Raw genomic sequence first — 21,597 nt, forward strand, 5'->3', positions numbered from 1 at the left:
TTACCATCTTCTCCTTCCCTAATATGTACTGATTGAAAAATCCCAACTACTGCTGATAAATAAGAATCGAACATCCATGAATACTCACAACAGCAAGTGCTGTCACACTATTTTTTTTGGTTGTGAGCTTTTAAAAATTGCTTAATGAAATTGGTTAATGAAGCAAAAACAAAACAAAGATGATCCCCCCCTTTTTCCTCTTGTTTTTCATGATACTGTACATACAAAAGAAAAGCGGTTGAGTAACTAAAAATCAGGTGGTTAATAAACTAAAATGTCTTTTATAAAGCAGCACCCAGTATTAATCATAGATTTTTAGAACACTTCCTATGCATCCCTTCCCACACAATTGTTCCCCAACAAGGAAAGAAGAGGAGCAATAGGATAAAAATTTACTGCGCTCCCTTGCCGTGTGGGTACCAAGTGCTTTTTTTTCTTCATTTGATAATAGAGTTTCCTGCTTTCTGTGTTTATGCTCAGGTTAAAACAGCCCAAGATGGTGCTGCACCAGCCTGTGTGAGCCAAAAGCCTCTGAATGGTGCCATTGGGCCGCAGATGCCTCTTGAGATGAATCTCTGCTGGAATGAGATTAAAAAGAAATCGCACAGCCTTCGGTGAGATGCTGGGAGATGCGTGGCAAAGTGCCTTGTTTTCATTTGGCTTGCAGAAGCCAGTCTGACAGATACTGAAGCCAAAGTTGAAATCTCCATGGGTGAGAATAGACAGTGCAGGGATGGGAAACCGTTGTGGCTCTGGTCTGGACCCTGAGAACCAGCTTTGGCAAGCAGATGGGGCATCCTACCTGTCAATCACACAGTGTCACTTTGATGTCCCACAACTGGCAGACAGGTTGTCCTGCCCACCTGTCAAAAATCTGTTGGACGCTTAGGAACCGCTGTGCAAAGGGTGTTGCTTGCCCTATGCTTGGTGCTTGCAAAATGCAGGTTTTTTTCTCCCTATCCCACATTAGCTGAAGGGGAGAGGAAGGAAGAAGCATGCATTTTGCAAGCATTGGCTGTGTGAAGGAGAATTATCCCTCACAGCCAATGCGGGGTGGGGGGAGAAGTGGGAGGTCACGAAGCCATTTTTCTCAAGCCATAGCTATAGTGATGTCTGTTGACATCACTTGTGACATCAGCCAATGGACAAAAGAAGGGTTTAATTCTGAGTATCCAAAACACATACTTCCGAGATGGTTTCATTTGTCACCCTCTCAGCATTCTGCTTCAAATACTTCGCTCCCCATCTCTGTGGTCTCATTGTTCTTTGCCTGCTTCCCACCTTCATTTCCTCAGGGCTCGCTTGGAAGCCTTCTCAGACCACAGCAGCAAGCTGCAGATTCCCTTGCAGGAGATCATAGACTGGCTCGGCCAAAAAGATGAGGAGCTCTCCGCCCAGCTGCCACTCCGTGGGGACGTCCTATTGGTTCAGCAGGAGAAGGAGAGGCATGCGGTAAGTGTCCCAGAGGGCATAGCATGGCATTAAGGGGGGAGGGGAGAGAATAAAGCTGGTAAAGGTTATTAGGCACAATGTCTGCAAACTACCTCTACCAGGATAAGAAGAAATAATATGCCTCTGAAGTGGGCATCCCATGAGCATCTGTTGGGCTTCTGGACTAGATGGGCCTTTGGTCTGATCCAGTGGGACTCTTATTATGCTGCTGGGCTATACAGCCCATCATCCTAGCCATGCTAGCTGGGGTGGCTGCAGTGAGGGCCTATACCTTAACAGGCCCTCAAGTCGTCTTTTCAAATTAAACCAACCTGCAAAAAAATCACCCTCCACAACCAGGTGCTCACCATGGAAAAGACCCTGTTTCCATGCACTATCCAACTAATTTTATTTGAAGGAGTGCTCTGTATTGAAGGGCTGTCTCCTCCAAGTCTAATTAAAAGATAGATAACCCCAAAAAGTGAGAGCAGGGGGCTTCAATTGCAAGGGCCTTGCCTGGTATGGTGAGGTGCACTTTAGTTCTCTTTTATAATATTCCTCTCTAAATATGCATCTGTACATGTAAATTATCGTATGTAGATCCATTTTGTCCTCTCTTTTTGGCAATGGTTAAGCAGACACCTTATCTGTAGCAGAGCTTTGGAAACATATAAGCCCCCCTGTCCTATGCCATGTGTCAGCTGAGTGTGCTGCAAGGTTGGCAAGGCTGGGCATTTGCCAGGGCCCCTGAGACCAGCAGAGGGGGCCTCCCTCTCTGAACTATGCTACCATTGCCACTTGGCACAGAGTACCAAAAAAATCCAAGGCAGCCTAAGAGAATTGTTAGTTCAACCCACTTTGAACTCCCACCTGTTTCAGGCTGGGGGGAGCCCACTGAGGGTACCCAAAATCCTCAAGCTGGCACTGGAAGGGGGTTGTTATGTGCCCAGGAAACAACATTGCATCTTACTTAATTTTTCTGCTTCTCTCTCCTTGGCACAGGCATTTATGGAAGAGGTGAAGTCCCGGGGCCCCTACATTTACTCTGTCCTGGAGTCTGCTCAGGCCTTCCTCACTCAGCATCCATTTGAAGAAGTGGAGGACTCCAATTCCGACAGCAAAGGTTTACGGTCCTACATAACTTTAGCTGTCTCCCCCAGTCCGCTCATGTTGCACCTTCAAACAAACTCTTCTCGTTCTGCTGGGGCAAAACCAAAAGGCAATGCTAGCTCACTGGCACAAGGCTTTTATGCTTCCAGGCTAACCTACTGACCTTCTTTGTCACTATGGAGAGATCCCATAATCCTTCCCTGAATACTCTATGAGCGCATTTGGAGGATAACATACTCCTGACCTCCAGAAGGATACAATAGAAGTTAATCTCATTCCTAGATGGATGTATTGAAGGCTGCAGGAAGGACAGATTCCCTTTTAAAATGGTGGTGATGAGCTACATAGGATGGACAGGGACATCCCAAAGGAATTAAGGAAGTCAGGTGCTCAGAATTGGAGGGGGCAGGGAGGTACCAGACTGGAGTCGATGTTACTATTAGTATTGCTGTTGCTATTACAATTCATTACCTGCTCTTCACCCCAGGTTCCAGGGTGGGCTACAATAATTAAAACGCAATGTTAAAAACAGTTTAAAACAACATAAAATTACAGAGGCAGGCTGGGTCCTAAAGATATACATCTCAAGTATCAAAAACCAGGTTAAAGAGGTGTGTTGTTGTGGAATCACTCGTGCCTGCAAGTGTTTTATTTCCCAGTATGATAGGTACGGATGGTGGGAGTTGTAGTCCAAAAAACAGCTGGAGATCCACATTTGGGAAACACTGGGTGTAGGCAAGAGGCACAGGGAACTTTAGGCAGGCCCTCTGAACTCCCCCCAGCCCACCTTTTCACAATTTATTATTTATTCATAAAAGTATTTATATACCACCCTCTCACAAAACACCAGGGTGATGTTGTGCTAATAACATTTAACTGCAATACAAAGTGCCTATACCTGTTTGCCTTTCTGCCTCTACCCTTCTCTGAGTTCCTCAGGGCTGCCACCCTCATGCTTGACCTCCAGATCAGTTGCCCTCAGTCTTCTTCCTGCTCTGTTTCTAGATGCTTCCCCAAGACACCGGATCCAAAACATCAGTCGTTTTGTGTGGAAACAGGCCACTGTGGCCAGTGAGCTGTGGGAGAAGCTCACTGCCCGCTGCGTCGACCAGCACCGCCACATCGAGCGGACCTTGGAGCAGCTGCTGGAGATCAAGGGCACCATGGAGGAGCTCAGCACAACCCTCAACCAAGCTGAAAGTGTGAGGGAGACTTGGGAGCCCATTGGAGATCTCTTCATCGACTCTTTGCCAGAACACATCCAGGCCACCAAGGTATGACCTGGGGGCACTGGTGGAGGAACGGGGGTGGGTGGGGGAGCGCATCGCCCCCCCCCCGGCACCATCAGGGAGGGGGGTACCATCGTGGCCGCCCCCCGGACACACGCCGCACACCTCCTCACCACGCTGGGCGCCATGCCCCCAGGATGCACACCACACCCCCGCGGGCGGCATGCCACGCCCCCGGGACGTGCGCCAGCCACACCCCTGCCTGCTCTCCTCCCCCGGTGCCGGAGCATGCAGCTTCGCCACTGCCTGGAGGGAGGGAGTGGGCAGACACTGAGGTTGCTAAAAACAACCAAGGAATCTTGTGGCACTTTAAGACCATAACTAATTTATTTGTGGCATAAGATTTTGTGGGTTAAAGTCCACTTTATCAGTTCCATGAAGTGCAGTCCTTCAGCAAGACCCTTGAACTATGGTTCCCAACATCTGACAACCAGTGAGCTGTTGGGCACTTAAAAAGTGCTCCACAAGGGACTTGTGAGTGGAACAACCTTCCTATCTATCTTAAGAGGCCTGTGATTGCTTTCTTCCACCACTTCCAACATGAGTTGGGTCATCATACGTTGTTGAGTGCATTAAACCCCATTTGTAAACAATCGAAGATCATTGTTTGCTTGCTTTCTTCTTCTTCTTCGTCTTCTTCTTCTTCTCCTCTCTCCTTCTTTCTGACTCTTTCCAACTTCTTTTTCCTTTGGGATGGGATGGACCTCCAGTTGTTCAAAGAGGAGCTGTCCCCCATGAAAGATGCAGTGAAGCTTGTGAATGACCTTGCACATCAGTTGGCTATCTCCGATGTGCATCTGTCCATGGAGAACTCTCGTGCCCTGGAACAGATCAACACACGTTGGAAACAGCTGCAGGTGAGGGAGGGGACACAAGAACCTTGTAGAATTGTAGAGTTGGAAGGGGACCCGAGGGTCATCCAGTCTAATCCCCTGCAATGTAGGAATCATACATGACAGAAGGCCATCCAGCCTCTGCTTAAAAATGTCCAGAGGAAAGTCCACCACTTCTTATGGGAGTCTGTTCCTCTGTTGAACAGCTCTTACTGTAAGAAAGATACCCCTGATGTTTAGTCAGAATCTCCTTTCACTTAACATGAATCCATTGGTTCGGATTCTACCCTCTGGAGAAAACAAAACTTGTTCCATCCTTCATGTGTCACCCTTTGAGACAGTGGTTTTCAACCAGTGTGCTGTGGCACCCTGGGGTGCCTTGAATGATGGTCAGGGGTAACTGTGGGCAACACTGGCCTCTCTGGCTCCCCAAGGCTTACACAGCTGTTTATTGCAGCAGCCCTGGCTATAAGCTCTGCATGTGAATTGCTTGTCTCCATCATTCGTAAACTGTGTTGCCTAGAACTGTATGCAGTACTCCATGTGTGGTCTGATCAAGGTAGAATAGAGTGAGACTATTACTTCCCTTGTTCAGGACACTATATTCTGTTGATGAAGCCTAGAATAGCATTAGCATTTTTTTGCTGTTGCATCCTGCTCTTGACTCAGGATAAGCTTTATGCTCTACTAAAAACCCTAGGTCATTTCCACATGTACTAGTGGCAATCCACGTCCCCTATTTTATATTTGTGTAGAACTTTATACTTGCTTGCCTGGGTGGAGGGTAGTGTTTGTGTAGAAACCTCATCACGTTTGTGTGGATGGAATATAGCCTACTCTGTAAAGATAGGAGGCACATCTGGGTTCTGTGCTGGACAGGCTGAAATGCTACATGTTTCCCCCTGCCAATTTTCTTTAATATTTCCAACCTCTACATAGGTCTCCATCAATGACCGGCTGAAGCACCTTCAGGACGCACACCGAGACTTTGGGCCAGGATCACAGCACTTCCTTTCAAGTACGTAGACAAAATCTACAGCTGAAGACATTGTCACTTTGGAGGGGAAGAGATGTTCTCCCTTCTCCTTAGCATGTTTCGCGTGTGCAGCTGAATGAGATGATAGAATCTTGAGGAGGAAGAATACATAGTGCCATTTCAGGCTGCAACTACAGCGTGCCATTTCTGTAAAAGTTTTATTATTATTATTATTATTATTATTATTATTGTTCATAAAAGTAAACCTATACAACAAAAACAGGACAACTTGGTACAAATTTGTGGTCAGCGGCCATGTGTATACAGTTGGTAATTAGGAAAGGACAATGGAATTATAAGAACTTGTGGTCAGGATACCATTATTATATTATTATTATTATTATTATTATTATTAATCTCTTTCCTCCTCCAAAGTTCATTAAGGCCCAGCTTCAGTGATGCTTACTTAACAAAGCATTACATACGCCACATTTTTTTAAAAAAAGAAAACCCTTTTCTATGAAAAGCAAGGCAGGACCAAAACTGACTAATGCTAATTGATGTCTTTTGCCACTCAAGCATTCTTGCCATTTCTGCATTCCAGGGGCTCTGCTCACAGAGGTTGTCCTTGAGGTGGTCCTACCACAGATCCTTGAGCTGGGTTTGGATATTGCCCCAAGACTGACTCATTGCTAGGCTACATGTGTTTCATAGCCTGGGTGAATACTGAAACTTGATGTCATGTGATGCGTATGCTGCCTGTTCACTTGCCCTGAGACTTGTTAAACTTGTTAAACAAGTCTCACCCCCGCCCCAAATGATTTTAAAATGTGCTTGGTTTATTTTCAAAACTTGAAGTGGGCCCAGATTTTCTTTTCTTAAAGAAACAACAGCAGCTTGCCTGTGGACTTACTTTATGACTGTTGTAGCTGTCATTTCTGGTTATCATTTCCACTGTCCTGAATAAAGCTTTCCTTAGCTTTGACAAAGGGACTAAAATAATCTGATGTGGGGACAACATTTTATGCTTAATACAGTTATTATATTTAATTAATTGCTTTAAAATATTTACTGTCGGCCAGCCTCGAGGATACCATTTTTAATGTTTAAACGGTCTCTCCAGTAGTAAAAACAACAACAGACAAAAAAAACCCTAGCTCATCAGGGGAAAATGTTTAGCCCCCCCCCCCCACTTCCTGCTTTGCTAGTTTTCTTCTAGCAATGATTTATTTGCTTATTTTGAACGGAAAAGTGGAATGGAATGGACCATCTGGAGAGAAAGCACAACTAATCAGCTGGAATGTCCTCATACTGAAGATGATGTTATCAGCACCACTCAGTCCACTGTTTCCCATTGTTTGTTGTCCATAATTAAAAGCTATACAGTGGTACCTCAGGTTACATACGCTTCAGGTTACATACGCTTCAGGTTACAGACTCCGCTAACCCAGAAATAGTGCTTCAGGTTAAGCACTTTGCTTCAGGATGAGAACAGAAATCGTGCTTGGGCGGCGCAGCAGCAGCAGGAGGCCCCATTAGCTAAAGTGGTGCTTCAGGTTAAGAACAGTTTCAGGTTAAGTACGGGCCTCCGGAACGAATTAAGTACTTAACCTGAGGTACCACTGTACTGCCTGCGATATATGTTATGCATTCACTTCCTTTGCAATAGCTGCACCATCTATTGCTTTCTCAAACTTATGGCCAATGGTGAAGGATGATGGGAGTTAGAGTCCAGCAACATCTTCAGGGCCACATATTTCCCCATCCCTGTTCTAGTGACCTTGGGAAAGGAGCTGAACCCTGAAGAATGATGACACACACTAACAATATTTTAGTAAGGTATTTGCCCAGACAGGCAAAAATGGGAACCAAAAGAAGGGATCTTGGGTTGTATCCATTGCAAATCCTACTAAGAGTAGATCCATTGCAATTAATGTAGATGATTAACTCAGATCCATTAATTTCAATGGGTCTATTCTGAGTAAAACTTTGTTTCATAACTGTGTTTTTCCAGGTATGAGGATTAGAAAATAGAAGTAAAGGTAAAGGTACCCCTGCCCGTACGGACCAGTCGTGTCCGACTCTAGGGTTGTGCGCCCATCTCACTTAAGAGGCTGGGGGCCAGCGCTGTCCGGAGACACTTCCGGGTCACGTGGCCAGCGTGACGAAGCTGCTCTGGTGAGCCAGCACCAGCGCAGCACACGGAAACGCCGTTTACCTTCCCGCTATAAAGCGGTACCTATTTATCTACTTGCCCTTGGGGGTGCTTTCAAACTGCTAGGTGGGCAGGAGCTGGGACCGAAAGACGGGAGCTCACCCCGCCATGGGGATTCGAACCGCCGACCATGTGATTGGCAAGCCCTAGGCGCTGAGGTTTTACCCACAGCGCCACCCGCGTCCCATAGAAAATAGAAGTAGTTGCAGGTAAATAATTGGTGCATTCAAATCACATGCAAAGTGCTTATCAGCCCTTTCTGTCTATCTCCTCTTCCTATTTTTTTCTTGCAGCCTCGGTCCAAGTCCCCTGGGAACGAGCAATTTCTCCCAGTAAGGTCCCATACTACATCAAGTGAGTGTGCAACAGCATCTGAATGAGTTTCTGGTCTTGTCCTATCCCTTGTGACTGAGAGCAGTATTCAGTTTTTCTTGCCACATATTCAGGCATCTTACCCACAACCTAACCCCACATTGCAGTCAATAAGATTTGTAAGTTCTCTGTGGGACACTGTGGGAGTCTAGGGTCCCAAGACATCCACATGTTTGAACCTCCATATTGCTTTATTTCATGATTGGCATTGCTATGATTTGCACATCAGCACAAACAATTATTTATCCGTACCTGCATCCTCTGGGATTTTCCAGGACATTCCTTCTCCAAATCCCAAATCACACAAGGTGTCTACAGTTTTGTTTTGTTTTAAATATAATTTTTGTTAAAGATTTCTTAGTTTACAAAAAATACGTACATTGTCTGTTTTTTCAAGATGTGTTTGCTACAGATCAGTTTCATTTGCTGTGAGACATTACTGTTGCATGCAGTGTTAGGTTTGGAAGATAAGAGGGGGAGAGTGGGGAAGTGGCATGGGGGGGCAATGCTTCTATTTTTCTACTTAGCATATGTGTAGGGTTTTGTTTCAGTGTCACCTGTGCGGGTTCTCTTTCTATATACTATTTCCCATACTATTTGGTACAAAATGTCTACAGTCGTAACGGTACACAACTCTTGAAAAAATATATATTTATATGTGGAACACACATGTAAACACACGCGGCCTAGGACCCTCGTACCTATGGGACCACCTCTCCCGGTATGCCCCGCGGAGGACCTTAAGGTCCATAAATAGCAACACCCTAGTGGTCCCGGGCCCTAAGGAAGTCAGATTAGCCTCAACCAGAGCCAGGGCCTTCTCAACACTGGCTCCGGCCTGGTGGAACACTCTGTCTCATGAGACCAGGGCCCTGCAGGATCTGATTTCTTTCCGCAAGGCCTGTAAGACAGAGTTGTTCCGCCTGGCCTTTGGCTTGGAATCAACTTGATTCCCTCCCCCTCTTTCTTTTTCCTTTTTCCTTCTGTGATGGAATTCCTATTTGGGGACTTCCCTGGCTTTTTTCTGGCCCACGTGGGACCAGTCTGGATAGTTGGCCTTGGTGAAGATTTAACGTTTTCATCCCCAAAAAAGTTTTTTATTTGAGTTTCTACTGAAATGAGGCTGCATTTTAATGTTGTATTTTAATCTTGTTTTAAGTTGTATTTTAATCAATTGTTTTTATACTTGGTGTTGGCTGCCCTGAGCCCAGTCTTGGCTGGGGAGGGCGGGGTATAAATAATAATAATAATAATAATAATAATAATAATAATAATAATAATAATTATTATTATTATTATTATTATTATTATTATTATTAAATAATATGTAACTTCCTGTTACTGAATTCCTCTCAACCTCTTTATCTTTTCAGCCACCAGGCTCAGACAACATGCTGGGACCATCCCAAGATGACTGAGTTATACCAGACACTGGGTAAGAAGGACTTTAAAGTCTGCAAGGTCTGCATCACAACAATTGTTATGGACCACTAGACAGTCTGCCAGTGGGAGGAGAGGGAGAAGCTTCTTCACTGAATGTGATGTCTTTCTCAGGGTGCTTCCTCTTATTTGAGCATTCATCCGGATTTATTTGCAGGGAGATCAGATAATGTTGGCTATTTATTCTGATTTGCGTGGCGAGTTCCCGCCCCCCAGTGGAAATAATGACACATGACACAATTATTAAGGTTAATGGGCTAAATAAGGCCACAACTTTATTGGTTACAGGTGATGACCAGTATTGGCTTAGGCATTGGTCCTAACCGACTACCGTATTTTTTGCCCTATAGGACGCACTTTTTCCCCTCCAAAAATGAAGGGGAAATGTGTGTGCGTCCTATGGGGCGAATGCAGGCTTTCGCTGAAGCCTGGAGAACGAGAGGCGTCAGTGCGCACCGACCCCTCTCGCTCTCCAGGCTTCAGGAAGCTATCCGCAAGCCTTGCGCGCCCGGGGGGATTTCCCGCGGGCTCGCAAGGCTTGCGGGCGGCAGCCTGCATCCCGGAGCACAGGGCGCCCTCCGGAGGACGCCCCGTGCTTCGCGCAGGTGTCCGCAAGCCTTGCGCGCCCGGGGACAGTTGCCACCGGGCTCGCAAGGCTTGTGGATAGCAGCCTGTTCTGGGAGCTGGGGTCGGGGGAAGCTCGGGCTTCCCCCGCCCCAGCCCCGTGGCTGGGGTGGGGAAATAAATTTTTTTTATTCATTTCCCCCCCAAAAAATGAGGTGCCTCCTATGGGCCAGTGCGCCCTATAGGGCGAAAAATACGGTATATCCGACTTCAGCCCGTCTGCTTGAAGTCCGGGAAGGGTCCTCCCCAGGCTTCAGACAGGGCCACAAAAAGCTGGCAAGCGGCAGGCCACACCCCCAGAGCCAGCCGATTGGCTGGCCAGGAGGTGATGCGGCCAGGAATCCCCCCAATCACGCGGGGGCTGGGTTCCAGCTGCCGCGCACGTTGTGGGGCCGTGAAGCCTGCAGCTCCACCTCCTCTGTAGGGCAGAAGTGGCTTTGCTTGGACAGTGGAGTTAGTTGACATTGTGCTGGAGCAAGTGTCATCCACCCACTTTCCAATGCATTTCCCTCTTCAATTTCCTTATCGTAAAAAGTCAGGTGTTTTGGGGAGGAGAGTTTGTTTGTGCAAGACCTCCCTGTCAACTATTTCATAACATGAATTTGCCCCTGTGTGATTAAATGCCATTCAATAATAGCAACAGGCTGGAAGCATCCTGATTTTGGGATAAAGTGAAGGACAGGGTGATGCTTCTCGGTCCAGTTTTGTAACAAGAACCACAAGAGTTGTGAGTGTAGGACTAAGACCTGGATGACCGGAGTTCAACTCCCTGCTCAGCTATGAAACTCATTGGGTGACCTTGAGCCAGTCACAGTCTCTCAGCCTAACCTACAAGGTACCGTATTTTTCGCCCTATAGGACGCACTTTTTCCCCTCCAAAAATGAAGTCCTATGGGGCGTCCTATGGGGCGAATACAGGCTTTCGCTGAAGCCTGGAGAGAGAGAGGGGTCGGTGCGCACCGACCCCTCTCGCTCTCCAGGCTTCAGGAAGCTCTGCGCAACCCTCGGGAGCCCGGCGCGAAGCCGCGCCCGGCTCCCGAGGGTTGCGCAGAGCTGCCTGCACTCCTGGGCTTCCCGCAGCTCTGCGCAACCCTCCGGAGCCCGGCGCGAAGCCGCGCCCTGCTCCCGAGAGTTGCGCAGAGCTGCCTGCGCTCCAGGGCTTCGCGCAGCTCCGCGCAACCCTCTGGAGCCCGGCGCGAAGCCGCGCCCGGCTCCCGAGGGTTGCACGGAGCTCCCTGCGCTCCCGGGCTTGGCGCAGCTCCGTGCAACCCTCCGGAGCCCGGCACGAAGCCACGCCGGGCTCCGGAAGGTTGCGCAGAGCTGCCTGCTTCTGAAAGCAGAGCGCCCGGCACTTCAGGAAGACATCGGGCAGCCCCACAAGCTCGGGGGACAGCGGGGAGGCGCAGCGCCGCCATCCCGCTGTTCCCCGACCTGGTTTTGGGGGGGAAATAAAGGGGGGGAATTTCCTTTATTCCCCCCCCCAAAAAAAACTAGGTGCGTCCTATGGGCCGGTGCGTCCTATGGGATGAAAAATACGGTAGTTATGAGGATAAAATGTGGAGGAAGAGAACTATGTATGTCACCTGCAGCTGATGGGAGTTGAGGTTCAAAGCACTTGCAATGCATGAAGTTGGCAAAGCAAGAATGACAAAGAAATAGTGCCAACCTTAGTGGAGGACACCAAGTTGGCAAAGGACAGCCTGTGGTTTAATTTTTCTTTCTGTCTTACAGCTGACCTAAACAACATCAAGTTTTCTGCGTATCGCACAGCCATGAAACTGCGCCGTGTACAGAAGGCCTTGCGATGTAAGCCCCAGAATACCCTCCTGTTCTTCCTCTTGTACCAGCCATGTTGCCTAATTAGGGACAATTTTCACATTCTGTAAACTGGAGCTACGAAATGCATGAAGGAGCAACACACAAACATGCAGTATTTTTTGTCCCACCTGAATCCCACTTATTTCTGTGTCTTCTCATATTTTTATTGCCAGGATCTCTAATACTAGAATGAAGAGCAGTGCCAATAAAGGACATCCTTGTCTAGTAGTACCATTTTTCATACTGTACCTCCAGCTTAGGTTACCATATATTATTATATTTGCCCATTTTTCTATATATATGGCTTTTAGCCCTTTGGTGAAGGCAGTCCCAAAATCCATAACTTCTATAACTCTCACCAAGAAACATTGGCAAATGCTTTTTCTGTGTCAAGGAACATTAAAGTTGTTTCTTTTTCATTTTTCTTCTCCAAGAGTTCAGGTTTTTTTTTCTTTCCAAATAATCTTTATTAAAGTTTCAAAGATATTACAAAATAGAAAAAAAGGAAAAGGAAAAATAAAAAGAAACAAAAAACATACAAAATACAGAACAACAAAAAAAATTCAAAAACAAATCAGTCTTTCAATTTCTTAACTTTCATTTGCTTATTTCCTTGACCTCCTCATACCTCCCTTTTTTGTATTCTAGTTCAACAGTTGTTTCAGCAAATCCTTACCCTTTTTACTTTTATCTTAATATTTTATCTTAATATATTATGGCCTTACATTTTCAACTGTTATCAATCCATTTTTACATACTCCTTTATGACATTATTGCTAAAACCACATAACTTCATTCCAGCAGGGAATGTTCAGGGAAGTTTTTAACGTGTGATTTTACTGTATTTTTGGTTTCTATGGAAGCCGCCCAGAGTGGCTGGGGAGGCCCAGCCAGATGGGCGGGGTATAAATAATAAATTATTATATTATTATTATTATTATTATTACAGCATCCCTCTAGCATTCCTTAATTTTACAGTGTTTCTGTAAGTAGTCTTTAAATTTCTTCCAATCTTCTTCTACCGACTCTTCTCCCTGGTCTCGGATTCTGCCAGTCATTTCCGCCAGTTCCATGTAGTCCATCACTTTCATCTGCCATTCTTCCCGGGTGGGTAGATTTGTGTCTTCCAATACTTTGCGATGAGTATTCTTGCTGCTGTTGTTGCATACATAAAGAAAGCTCTATCCTTCTTTAACACCAATTGGCCGACCATGCCCAGGAGAAAGGCCTCTGGTTTCTTCAGAAAGGTATATTTAAATACCTTTTTCATTTCATTATAGATCATCTCCCAGAAAGCCTTAATCCTTGGGCATGTCCACCAAAGGTGAAAGAATGTAGCTTCATTTTCTTTACATTTCCAACACTTATTATCGAGCAAATGGTATATTTTTGCAAGCTTGACTGGTATCATGTACCACCTGTAAATCATTTTCATAATATTTTCTCTTAAGGCATTACATGCCGTAAATTTCATACCTGTGGTCCATAACTTTTCCCAGTCAGCAAACATAATGTTATGTCCAACATCTTGTGCCCATTTTATCATAGCAGATTTCACTATTTCATCCTGAGTATTCCATTCCAACAGCAAGTTATACATTCTTGATAGTATCTTAGTTTTGGGATCTAACAGTTCTGTTTCCAATTTTGATTTTTCCACCTGGAAGCCAACTTTCTTATCTAGATTGTAAGCCTCCCTTATTTGATAATAATGAAGCCAATCTCGCACTTTATCTTTTAGTCTCTCATAGCTCTGCAATTTCAATTTATCTCCTTCTTGTTCCAAAATCTCCCAATATTTCGGCCATTTGGCCTCCATATTGAGCTTTTTCTGAGCCTTCGCTTCCATCGGTGACAACCACCTTGGGGTTTTACTTTCAAGTAGATCTTTATATCTTATCCAGACATTAAACAACGCTTTCCTGACAATATGATTTTTAAATGCTTTATGTGCTTTGACCTTATCATACCACAAATATGCATGCCACCCAAATACGTTATTAAAACCTTCTAGATCCAAAATGTCTGTGTTCTCAAGAAGCAGCCATTCTTTCAGCCAGCAAAATGCGGCTGATTCATAGTAAAGCTTAAGGTCTGGCAGGGCAAATCCACCCCTTTCCTTTGCATCAGTTAGTATTTTAAATTTTATTCTGGGCTTCTTACTCTGCCAGACAAATCTTGAAATATCTCTCTGCCACTTCTTGAAACAGTCCATTTTATCCAAAATTTGTAATGATTGAAACAGAAACAACATTCTTGGCAATACATTCATTTTTATAACAGCAATACGGCCTAGCAAGGAAAGCTTCAAGTTTGACCATATTTCTAAGTCCTTTTTCACCTCTGACCAGCATTTTTCATAGTTATCTTTAAATAAATTCACATTCTTAGCGGTCATATTAACCCCCAGGTATTTTACTTTCTTGACCAGTGTTAAGCCTGTCTCCTTCTGAAACCTCTCTTTCTCAATCACGGTTAGATTTTTCTCTAAAACCTTAGTTTTAAATTTGTTCAACTTAAATCCTGCAACCTGACCAAATTCTTGAATCAGATCAAGTACTCTTTTGGTACTAGCTTCTGGCTCCTGTAATGTCAATACTAGATCATCTGCAAATGCTTTCAATTTGTGCTGTTTAGCTCCGACTTGTATACCTTTAACCAATTGGTCCCTTCTGATCATATTTAGGAGAACCTCCAGGACCGAAATAAAGAGCAGTGGGGAAATTGGGCAACCTTGTCGTGTCCCTTTCTCTATCTTAAATTCCTCCGTAACCACATTATTAACAATTAGTTTGGCCTTTTGTTCTGAATAAATTGCACCTATACCATTTCCAAAACCTTGACCAACCCCCATCCCCAGAAGATTCTTCTTCATAAAACTTCAAGAAATGTTGTCAAAAGCTTTCTCCGTGTCTACAAATATCAAAACTGCTTTAGTGTTAATGTTCACTTGTAATTTTTCTAAAATATTAATTATATTTCTCGTATTGTCAGACAAGTGCAACTTTCCCCCCCTCCAAAATTCCGTTACAAACTTCCTTTAGTGGTTGAATTATCCAATCTTTCAAAGATCTATAATATCTTGAAGTTAAACCGTCCGGCCCTGGAGATTTACCCAATTGCATGTTCTGGATGGCACCTTCTACCTCCTGATCCGTTATCTTATAGTTCAACATTAAGTTATTTTCTTGAGAGGTTTTTTGTAACCCATTTGTTTTCAAAAATTGATCTATATCAATCTTTTTCTGTGGCCCTTGTGTATATAATTGTTTAAAATATCTCTGGAAACATTTTCTAATCTCCACTGGATTCTGTATAGTCTTTCCTTCCACTTCCAAATTTGTGATGGTGTTAAGTTTTTGTCATTTTTTCATTTGCCAAGCTAGCTGTTTCCCACATTTGTTAGCCGATTCAAATGTCTTTTGTCTCATCTGTTTGATTTTCCACTCTATTTCCTGATTCATCATTTTCATATATTGAACTTGATATAACTTTATTTCTCTCAGAATCTCTTGCGATTTTGGTTTCGCTCTCAATTTCTTCTCACCTTCTTTTATTTTCTCCAAAATTTTATCCTTTTTCTCGTTTTGAGTTCCCTCTCATAACCGCTTTACTTGCGTCCCAGATTACTTTTTTTTCAACAGTAGTATTCATATTTATCTCAAAATAGTCTCTCAAAGTTTTTTGGGCCTTCTTGGTCACTTCTTCATCTCTAAACAAGGTGTCATTCATCCTCCATCTGAAGGAGCCAGTTGGTGTTAATTTCATCTCCATTTTCACAGCATTGTGGTCGGAGCAAGTTTTAGGACAAATTTCCACTTTTCTAATCTTTGGAGTCAGTCCTCTAGTTATCCAAATTTGGTCAATTCTTGTCCATGTCATTTTGGCTTCAGAGAAGTAAGTTCCCTCTCTGCCCAGGGGGTTCTTTGTTCTCCAAATATCAACTAAGTCTATATTATCAGTCATCTCAAAAAAGGTTTTTTGTAGTCTGCCGTCCTTGGTAACTACCTGTCTCTGTGCCTTGTCCATATTTGTAGATACCACTCCGTTCATGTCCCCCATTATAATGATATTATAGTCCAGATAGTCCAACAAAATTTCATGCAACTTTTTAAAAAAATCTGATTTTCCCTCATTTGGAGCATAAACACCTACTATCAAAAATTTCTCTCCTTGTAGTTGAATTTCAATTGCCACAAATCTTCCTTGGTCATCTTTGAATATAAATTTCAGTGATAGGCTCTCCTTTGCATAAATTACTACTCCTCTTTTTTTTACTTTGTCTGAAGAAATAAATTCTTGACCCAGTCTTTTATTAATCAAAACTTTTCTATGGAGCCTTATCACATGTGTTTCCTGTAGGCAAATCAAGTCCAATTGTTCCTTTTTTAGTAGGTGAAAGACTTTTTTCCTTTTTTGAGAAGAATTCAAACCATTAGTATTCCAGCTCAGTAGTTGCAGGGCCATGATGTAATTATTCTGCTTTTCCTCCAACTGCACCAAGTGTTTGCTCTTGTTCTGTCGGCGGTATTGCTGTTTCTTTCTCTGGACAGTCCAGTCCAAAAGATAGTCTTGATATGTCTAGTATTCCTCTTTTTAATGATCCTCTGTCCAGTGCTCTTTGCTCTAAGGCTCTTTCAAATGATTCTCTGTCCAGTGCTCTTGGCTCTTCTCCAGATTCTTTCTGTAGGTCTTCTCCGTAATCTTTCAGAAATTTTTCTTTGTCTTCCACTGATCTTATTTTTATCTTTCTTCCTTTAAACCTAAAAGATAGGCCTTGGGGGAATTCCCACCTAAAGATAAGTCTGTTCCTTCTCAACAGGGCAACCAAATCTCCGTAATTGGACCTAAGGTCCAAAAGATGTTTTGGGATGTCTTTAAATATCTCAACTCTTGACTGATGTATTTCTAAAGTCTTCTGGAAATGCAGACCCAGAATTTTGTCTCTCTCCTCTTTTGATTGAAGGGTAATCAAACAGTCTCTCACCCTGTTCTTCTTCCCCCCCTCTTCCAAGTCTAAAAGCACTCACAATCTTAAATCCTTCTTTTCCCTGGTCCAGTTCCCAGAAGTCTGCAAATTCCTGCATAAGAAAGTCTGACAAATTATCCTTCTCTAGCTCAGGCACAGCTCTGATCCTCAAATTAGTTTGTTTCTCCTTAAGTTCAATCATAGAAAAAGTTGACCTGTGGTCCTCAAGCTGCCTCTGTATGCCTGGAATCTTCTCCTCCACTGCAGCTGCTTTTTCCTTGGCTTCTTCAGCTGCCTGTCGAGTCAGAGTAGACTCCTGTAGCAGTTTCTCAATAGTTTCTGTATTGGTGTTTACCTTTTGTCCCAAATTGTTAATGCTTATAGTATTGTGATCAATTTTAGTAGTTGCTTCTACCACCTGTTTACTTAATTTTTCCAATGATTCATTTATCTTACCTAATGCCACTGCTAGAGCTTCTTCAGATGACATACCTTTTGGCTTAGATTGTATGGATGCAGCCGCAGATGAGGCAGAAGGACCCGATGTTGACGGTCTTCACTGCCAAGATTTCCCAGACCTCGTTGTTTTGTCTAAAGGATAATCTGCTTTTTCTTTCCCATCTGCCATACCACTTCGTCAGTCCCACGGCCACAACTTGTTTCAAAGTGGAAAATTCCCCTGGCCTAAATATTAACAGTTTCAAAAACTTCCTCTAGGGGGACACAGTATCAGTCTATAATGATATGTTCCAAAGTAGCACTTTAAACCCCCCCCCCCTTCAAGCAGAGAAACAAAAGCAAAAGTCAGTTTCAATTTATAATACTTTCCAGTTACTTCCTTTCTTTCTAAGATCAGGAGAAAGCAGCCAAAAACAATGTATCTCCCTTGCAGAGCTAGCTGTCAAAAAGTTACTTTGTTCACAGACAGTGCGCTTTCAAAAACGGCAATCTTATTATCCATTGGCAGCCCGTTCCCAGGTTTTGAGCAGTAGATCTTTATTTCCTTCCCTCTCTCTTGCAGGTAAACGTAGTTCAAATCTCTCCGCCCTCTTCTCCTGCATCCAAGGGGGGTATCACTTACTTGGGTGTTGGAGTTTTAGTCCTTTCAAATCCGTTTTCCCAGGCTTTAGGTTACAGCTTCTTTGCTTTAGTCTATATACAAAAAGCGGAAGGCAGACTTCCTGTTCATACCTTCCCGCTTCGGTGCCGAATTTAAGATCCTTTCCCCCCCCCTTGCTTTCTCCAATTAATCCTACTCACGGGTAGTTGTTTTTTGGGTCGAATTGTCTCAGGAAGAAGTCAGCGCTCTCCGGCAACAGCTATGCGGCTTCGCTCCGTGGAGGTAGCAGTCTGCTCACAGCACCGCGCCACTCGCCCGCTTCGCTCCGGAGCCCATAATTGGGTCCCTTTGCAAATTGGGGGGCGCGAAAGGTGCCCGCCGAGCCCCACGTTCACAGGCTTCACCCCGCCTGTGATTTAAAAAGGGTCTCCGCTTCGCCGTAGCGGTTTGACCCGATTTCCACGGAGCGGGTCCCTCCAGCTCAGAGGGAATCCGCCATTGCCGATGGCGCTAAACCCGGAAGTCCAGTTGTATTCAATATATGACTAGTGTTATTTCTTAACTGCCTCGATGGCAGGAAACCTGTTTGATCTTCATGTATGAAATTTCTTAGAATTGCTCTCATTCTTTTTGTCATTATACTATCTGCATATATCTTGTAATCATTGTTTAATAAGGAAATCGGCCTATAGATTTTAAGCTGGAGTACATCCTGCTCTTGTTTAGAGATTAGTGTAATATATGCATTTTTCCATGATGTTGGTATTTGCTTTCCTGGGAGGATTCCATTCATTAAGTCTTTCAGTGGGGATGTTAACACATCTCGAAATATTTTATAGTAGGAAGCCGGAAGTGTCCGCCCCCCCCCCCTTAAAAATATAAGGCAGTACAGAAATGAAATTAACAACAACTGTCAATTGCAAAGGGTGCCTCTTTTTTATTAGTTGGTGGCATGGGTAACGCCATTTTGCTGTGCCTTGAGTTGTTTTCAAACTCAAAGACTTTGTACCTTTTTAATTGTAGCCCTGATTATCTTTGTCATGGGGGGGGTCTTTCTTGCTTCCTGTGACAAATCTATAACAGATTTGTTTTTTGTTTTCTCATCTCCCACTTCCATTTCTGACCACCTTTTCTCTGGGCACCACAGTGGACTTGGTGACGCTACCAACAGCCTTGGAGGTCTTCAGCGAACATGAGCTGCAGCCCAGCGACCATGTGATGGATGTGGTGGAGGTGATCCACTGCCTGACCGCCCTTTACGAGCGGCTCGAGGAGGAAAGAGGCATCCTGGTGAACGTCCCCCTCTGCGTCGACATGACCTTGAACTGGCTGCTCAATGTTTTCGATAGGTACCCATAAAGGCATCCATACCAATAAGAGATGCCTTAGCAGACTTAATCTGATTGTTTTATTGTGTATTTTAATGAAAGAGGCTTGTGTTTTAATGCTTGTGTAAACTGGCTTTTATACTTTGTAAACTGTTTAGAAACTGGTTTTGGGGTATAAAAATTAATTAGGAAGGTGCCGAGTATGGCAGTGTGAAAATGGGCTTCACCAGTGGGTCCTCCCCATTTGTGGAATGCTGTCATGCCAGGCACCATGACTATCTGTTTTTAGGCATCTGAATATTGTTATCCTCCCAGGCCTTTGACTTTAATCTCCTGCTTTTCTCTTTTAGTGCAGGGTTTCCCAAACATGGGTCTCCAGCTGTTTTTGGACTACAGTTCCCATCATGCCTGACCACTGGTCCTGCTAACTAGGGATGATGGGAGTTGTAGTCCAAAAACAGCTAGAGATACATATTTGGGAAATCCTGTCTTCGTGAGATGGGGTTGTTCTTTTATACAAATTATTGTGGGCATTTTCAATTGTTCTATGCCTCTTGTTTTCCTACTTAAATGTTTGTTTTCGTAAGTTGCTTTGAGTTCACCTTTCTGAAAAAAGCAACACAATGATGATTACGATAGGAAATCCACAAGCAGTGTATTGTAGAGATGGTTGTTCTGTGTTCCAAGGACCTGATAAAAGCAGGCAGACTGCCTTTAAACATGAAGTTTCATAAAGTCTGTGTCTTCAGGGGCAAAGGTGGATTGAATTGGTTGGTATCTCCACTGAGGCTTCTGTCAATGGAGACTGGCATGTGGTCTGGATGGCTATGATGTGGCATTGGAAGGAAAAGCCTGTTTGTTATAGGTTGGGTTTGCCAAGCAAGACACAGACCACCAGCCATGCCCTGTTGCCTGCAAGGTGCTATGCACGCACCCTGCTTTTGCAATTGCAGGCTGGAAATGCATGTTTTTCATTGAGCTCCTAGTGGGTCTTCATGCCTTTGCAGGCCTGTTCTGGGAGGCCTGGTTCTGCCAGCACTGTTTGGTGGAAACCACTACAGTGTCTCCTCTGCTGTGCAGGAATTGGACACTTGTAAACCAAACCAAAAAAGGGGAGGGGTTTCCAGGTTTCCCCCCACCCCACTCACCCTGCGCCTTTTGTCTTCCAGTGGACGCAGCGGGAAGATGCGGGCTCTCTCCTTCAAGACAGGCATAGCATGTCTGTGTGGCACGGAGGTGAAGGAAAAATTTCAATGTGAGTCATCCGGGGGAGATGGTTGATGAAACCAGAGTGTGGGAGGCTTTCAGGTTTGGAAAGGTGGAGAGAGGCGAGTGCAGGAGGAGTCACAGCTGCATCACAACTCACCTGCCTGCATCCCTTCCAGTATTGCACAGATGGGAATATGGCAGGAAGCCTTTTATATTGCTCACAAAGCTCCTGTTTCCTGCAGCGGAGGAGAGAGCATTCTTTCATGGGTTCCTCGTCCCACTTGCATGAATAGGCCTGCACACAAATCAGTCCTGCACATGCAATACTGCATGACAGAAAAACACCCTCTCAGTTCCAGTCCTGCCTTGCTCCAAGGAACAGGGCTTCCACAGTGCTCCACTGAGTTTTAAAGCAGACCAGCTATTTCCCTCCTGCCTATCACAGTGCTGACAGGTGAGGAATGTCTAGAGGGATGAATTAGCTCTTCATTGTCTAAAGTACACTTGCAAATTAGGAAAAGGCAGGACCATCAGTCCTATGTCTCCCAGCCACTCCTAGCTGTGCAGTTGCTGCGACAGAGAGGACCTGCCCCTGACCTCAGCTTATGTACCTCCCCCACCCAAGCGGCACACAAGCAGCTGGAGACTCTGCCTGCGTGTAAGCTTCTGCTCCTCCCACTTCAGTCCTCTTCTGGTCCTGGGAGACAGCGGAGCAGGAGAGCTAGGAGCAGGACAAGAAGATGTGGCAGCCCTTGACTCTACATCAGCCTGACCTATCTCTCCCTCCTCCTGCACCTGTTCTCCCCTCTCCAATCCTGCAGCTCCTCCTGCCTCTGACTCTCGTCTCCTGGCTCTTACAGGCTCCCCCAGATCACTGATCCCTTCTTCCAAGCCAGCATCCAACCCCCCACCCCTTTTCCGGT

At 44.7% G+C, this 21,597-nt stretch overlaps 1 protein-coding gene across 15 annotated transcripts in view; it reads left to right on the top strand.

Annotated features, from left to right (window-relative positions):
* DRP2 (dystrophin related protein 2) overlaps window positions 1-21,597 on the top strand; it is a 60,769-nt gene that overhangs the window by 22,565 nt on the left and 16,607 nt on the right. For all 15 annotated transcript variants that reach the window (XM_083595860.1, XM_083595850.1, XM_083595859.1 and 12 more), the window contains 11 exons: window positions 481-614; window positions 1,296-1,452; window positions 2,434-2,554; window positions 3,547-3,815; window positions 4,541-4,687; window positions 5,603-5,681; window positions 8,148-8,208; window positions 9,600-9,661; window positions 12,022-12,096; window positions 19,285-19,486; window positions 20,635-20,720. In XM_083595860.1, coding sequence (XP_083451986.1) covers window positions 481-614; window positions 1,296-1,452; window positions 2,434-2,554; window positions 3,547-3,815; window positions 4,541-4,687; window positions 5,603-5,681; window positions 8,148-8,208; window positions 9,600-9,661; window positions 12,022-12,096; window positions 19,285-19,486; window positions 20,635-20,720 — 1,393 coding nt within the window. The remainder of the gene's footprint in view (window positions 1-480; window positions 615-1,295; window positions 1,453-2,433; window positions 2,555-3,546; window positions 3,816-4,540; window positions 4,688-5,602; window positions 5,682-8,147; window positions 8,209-9,599; window positions 9,662-12,021; window positions 12,097-19,284; window positions 19,487-20,634; window positions 20,721-21,597) is intronic.

Source organism: Podarcis filfolensis (genome assembly GCF_964270895.1).
Source record: "Podarcis filfolensis genome assembly, chromosome: Z".
NCBI lineage: Eukaryota > Metazoa > Chordata > Lepidosauria > Squamata > Lacertidae > Podarcis > Podarcis filfolensis.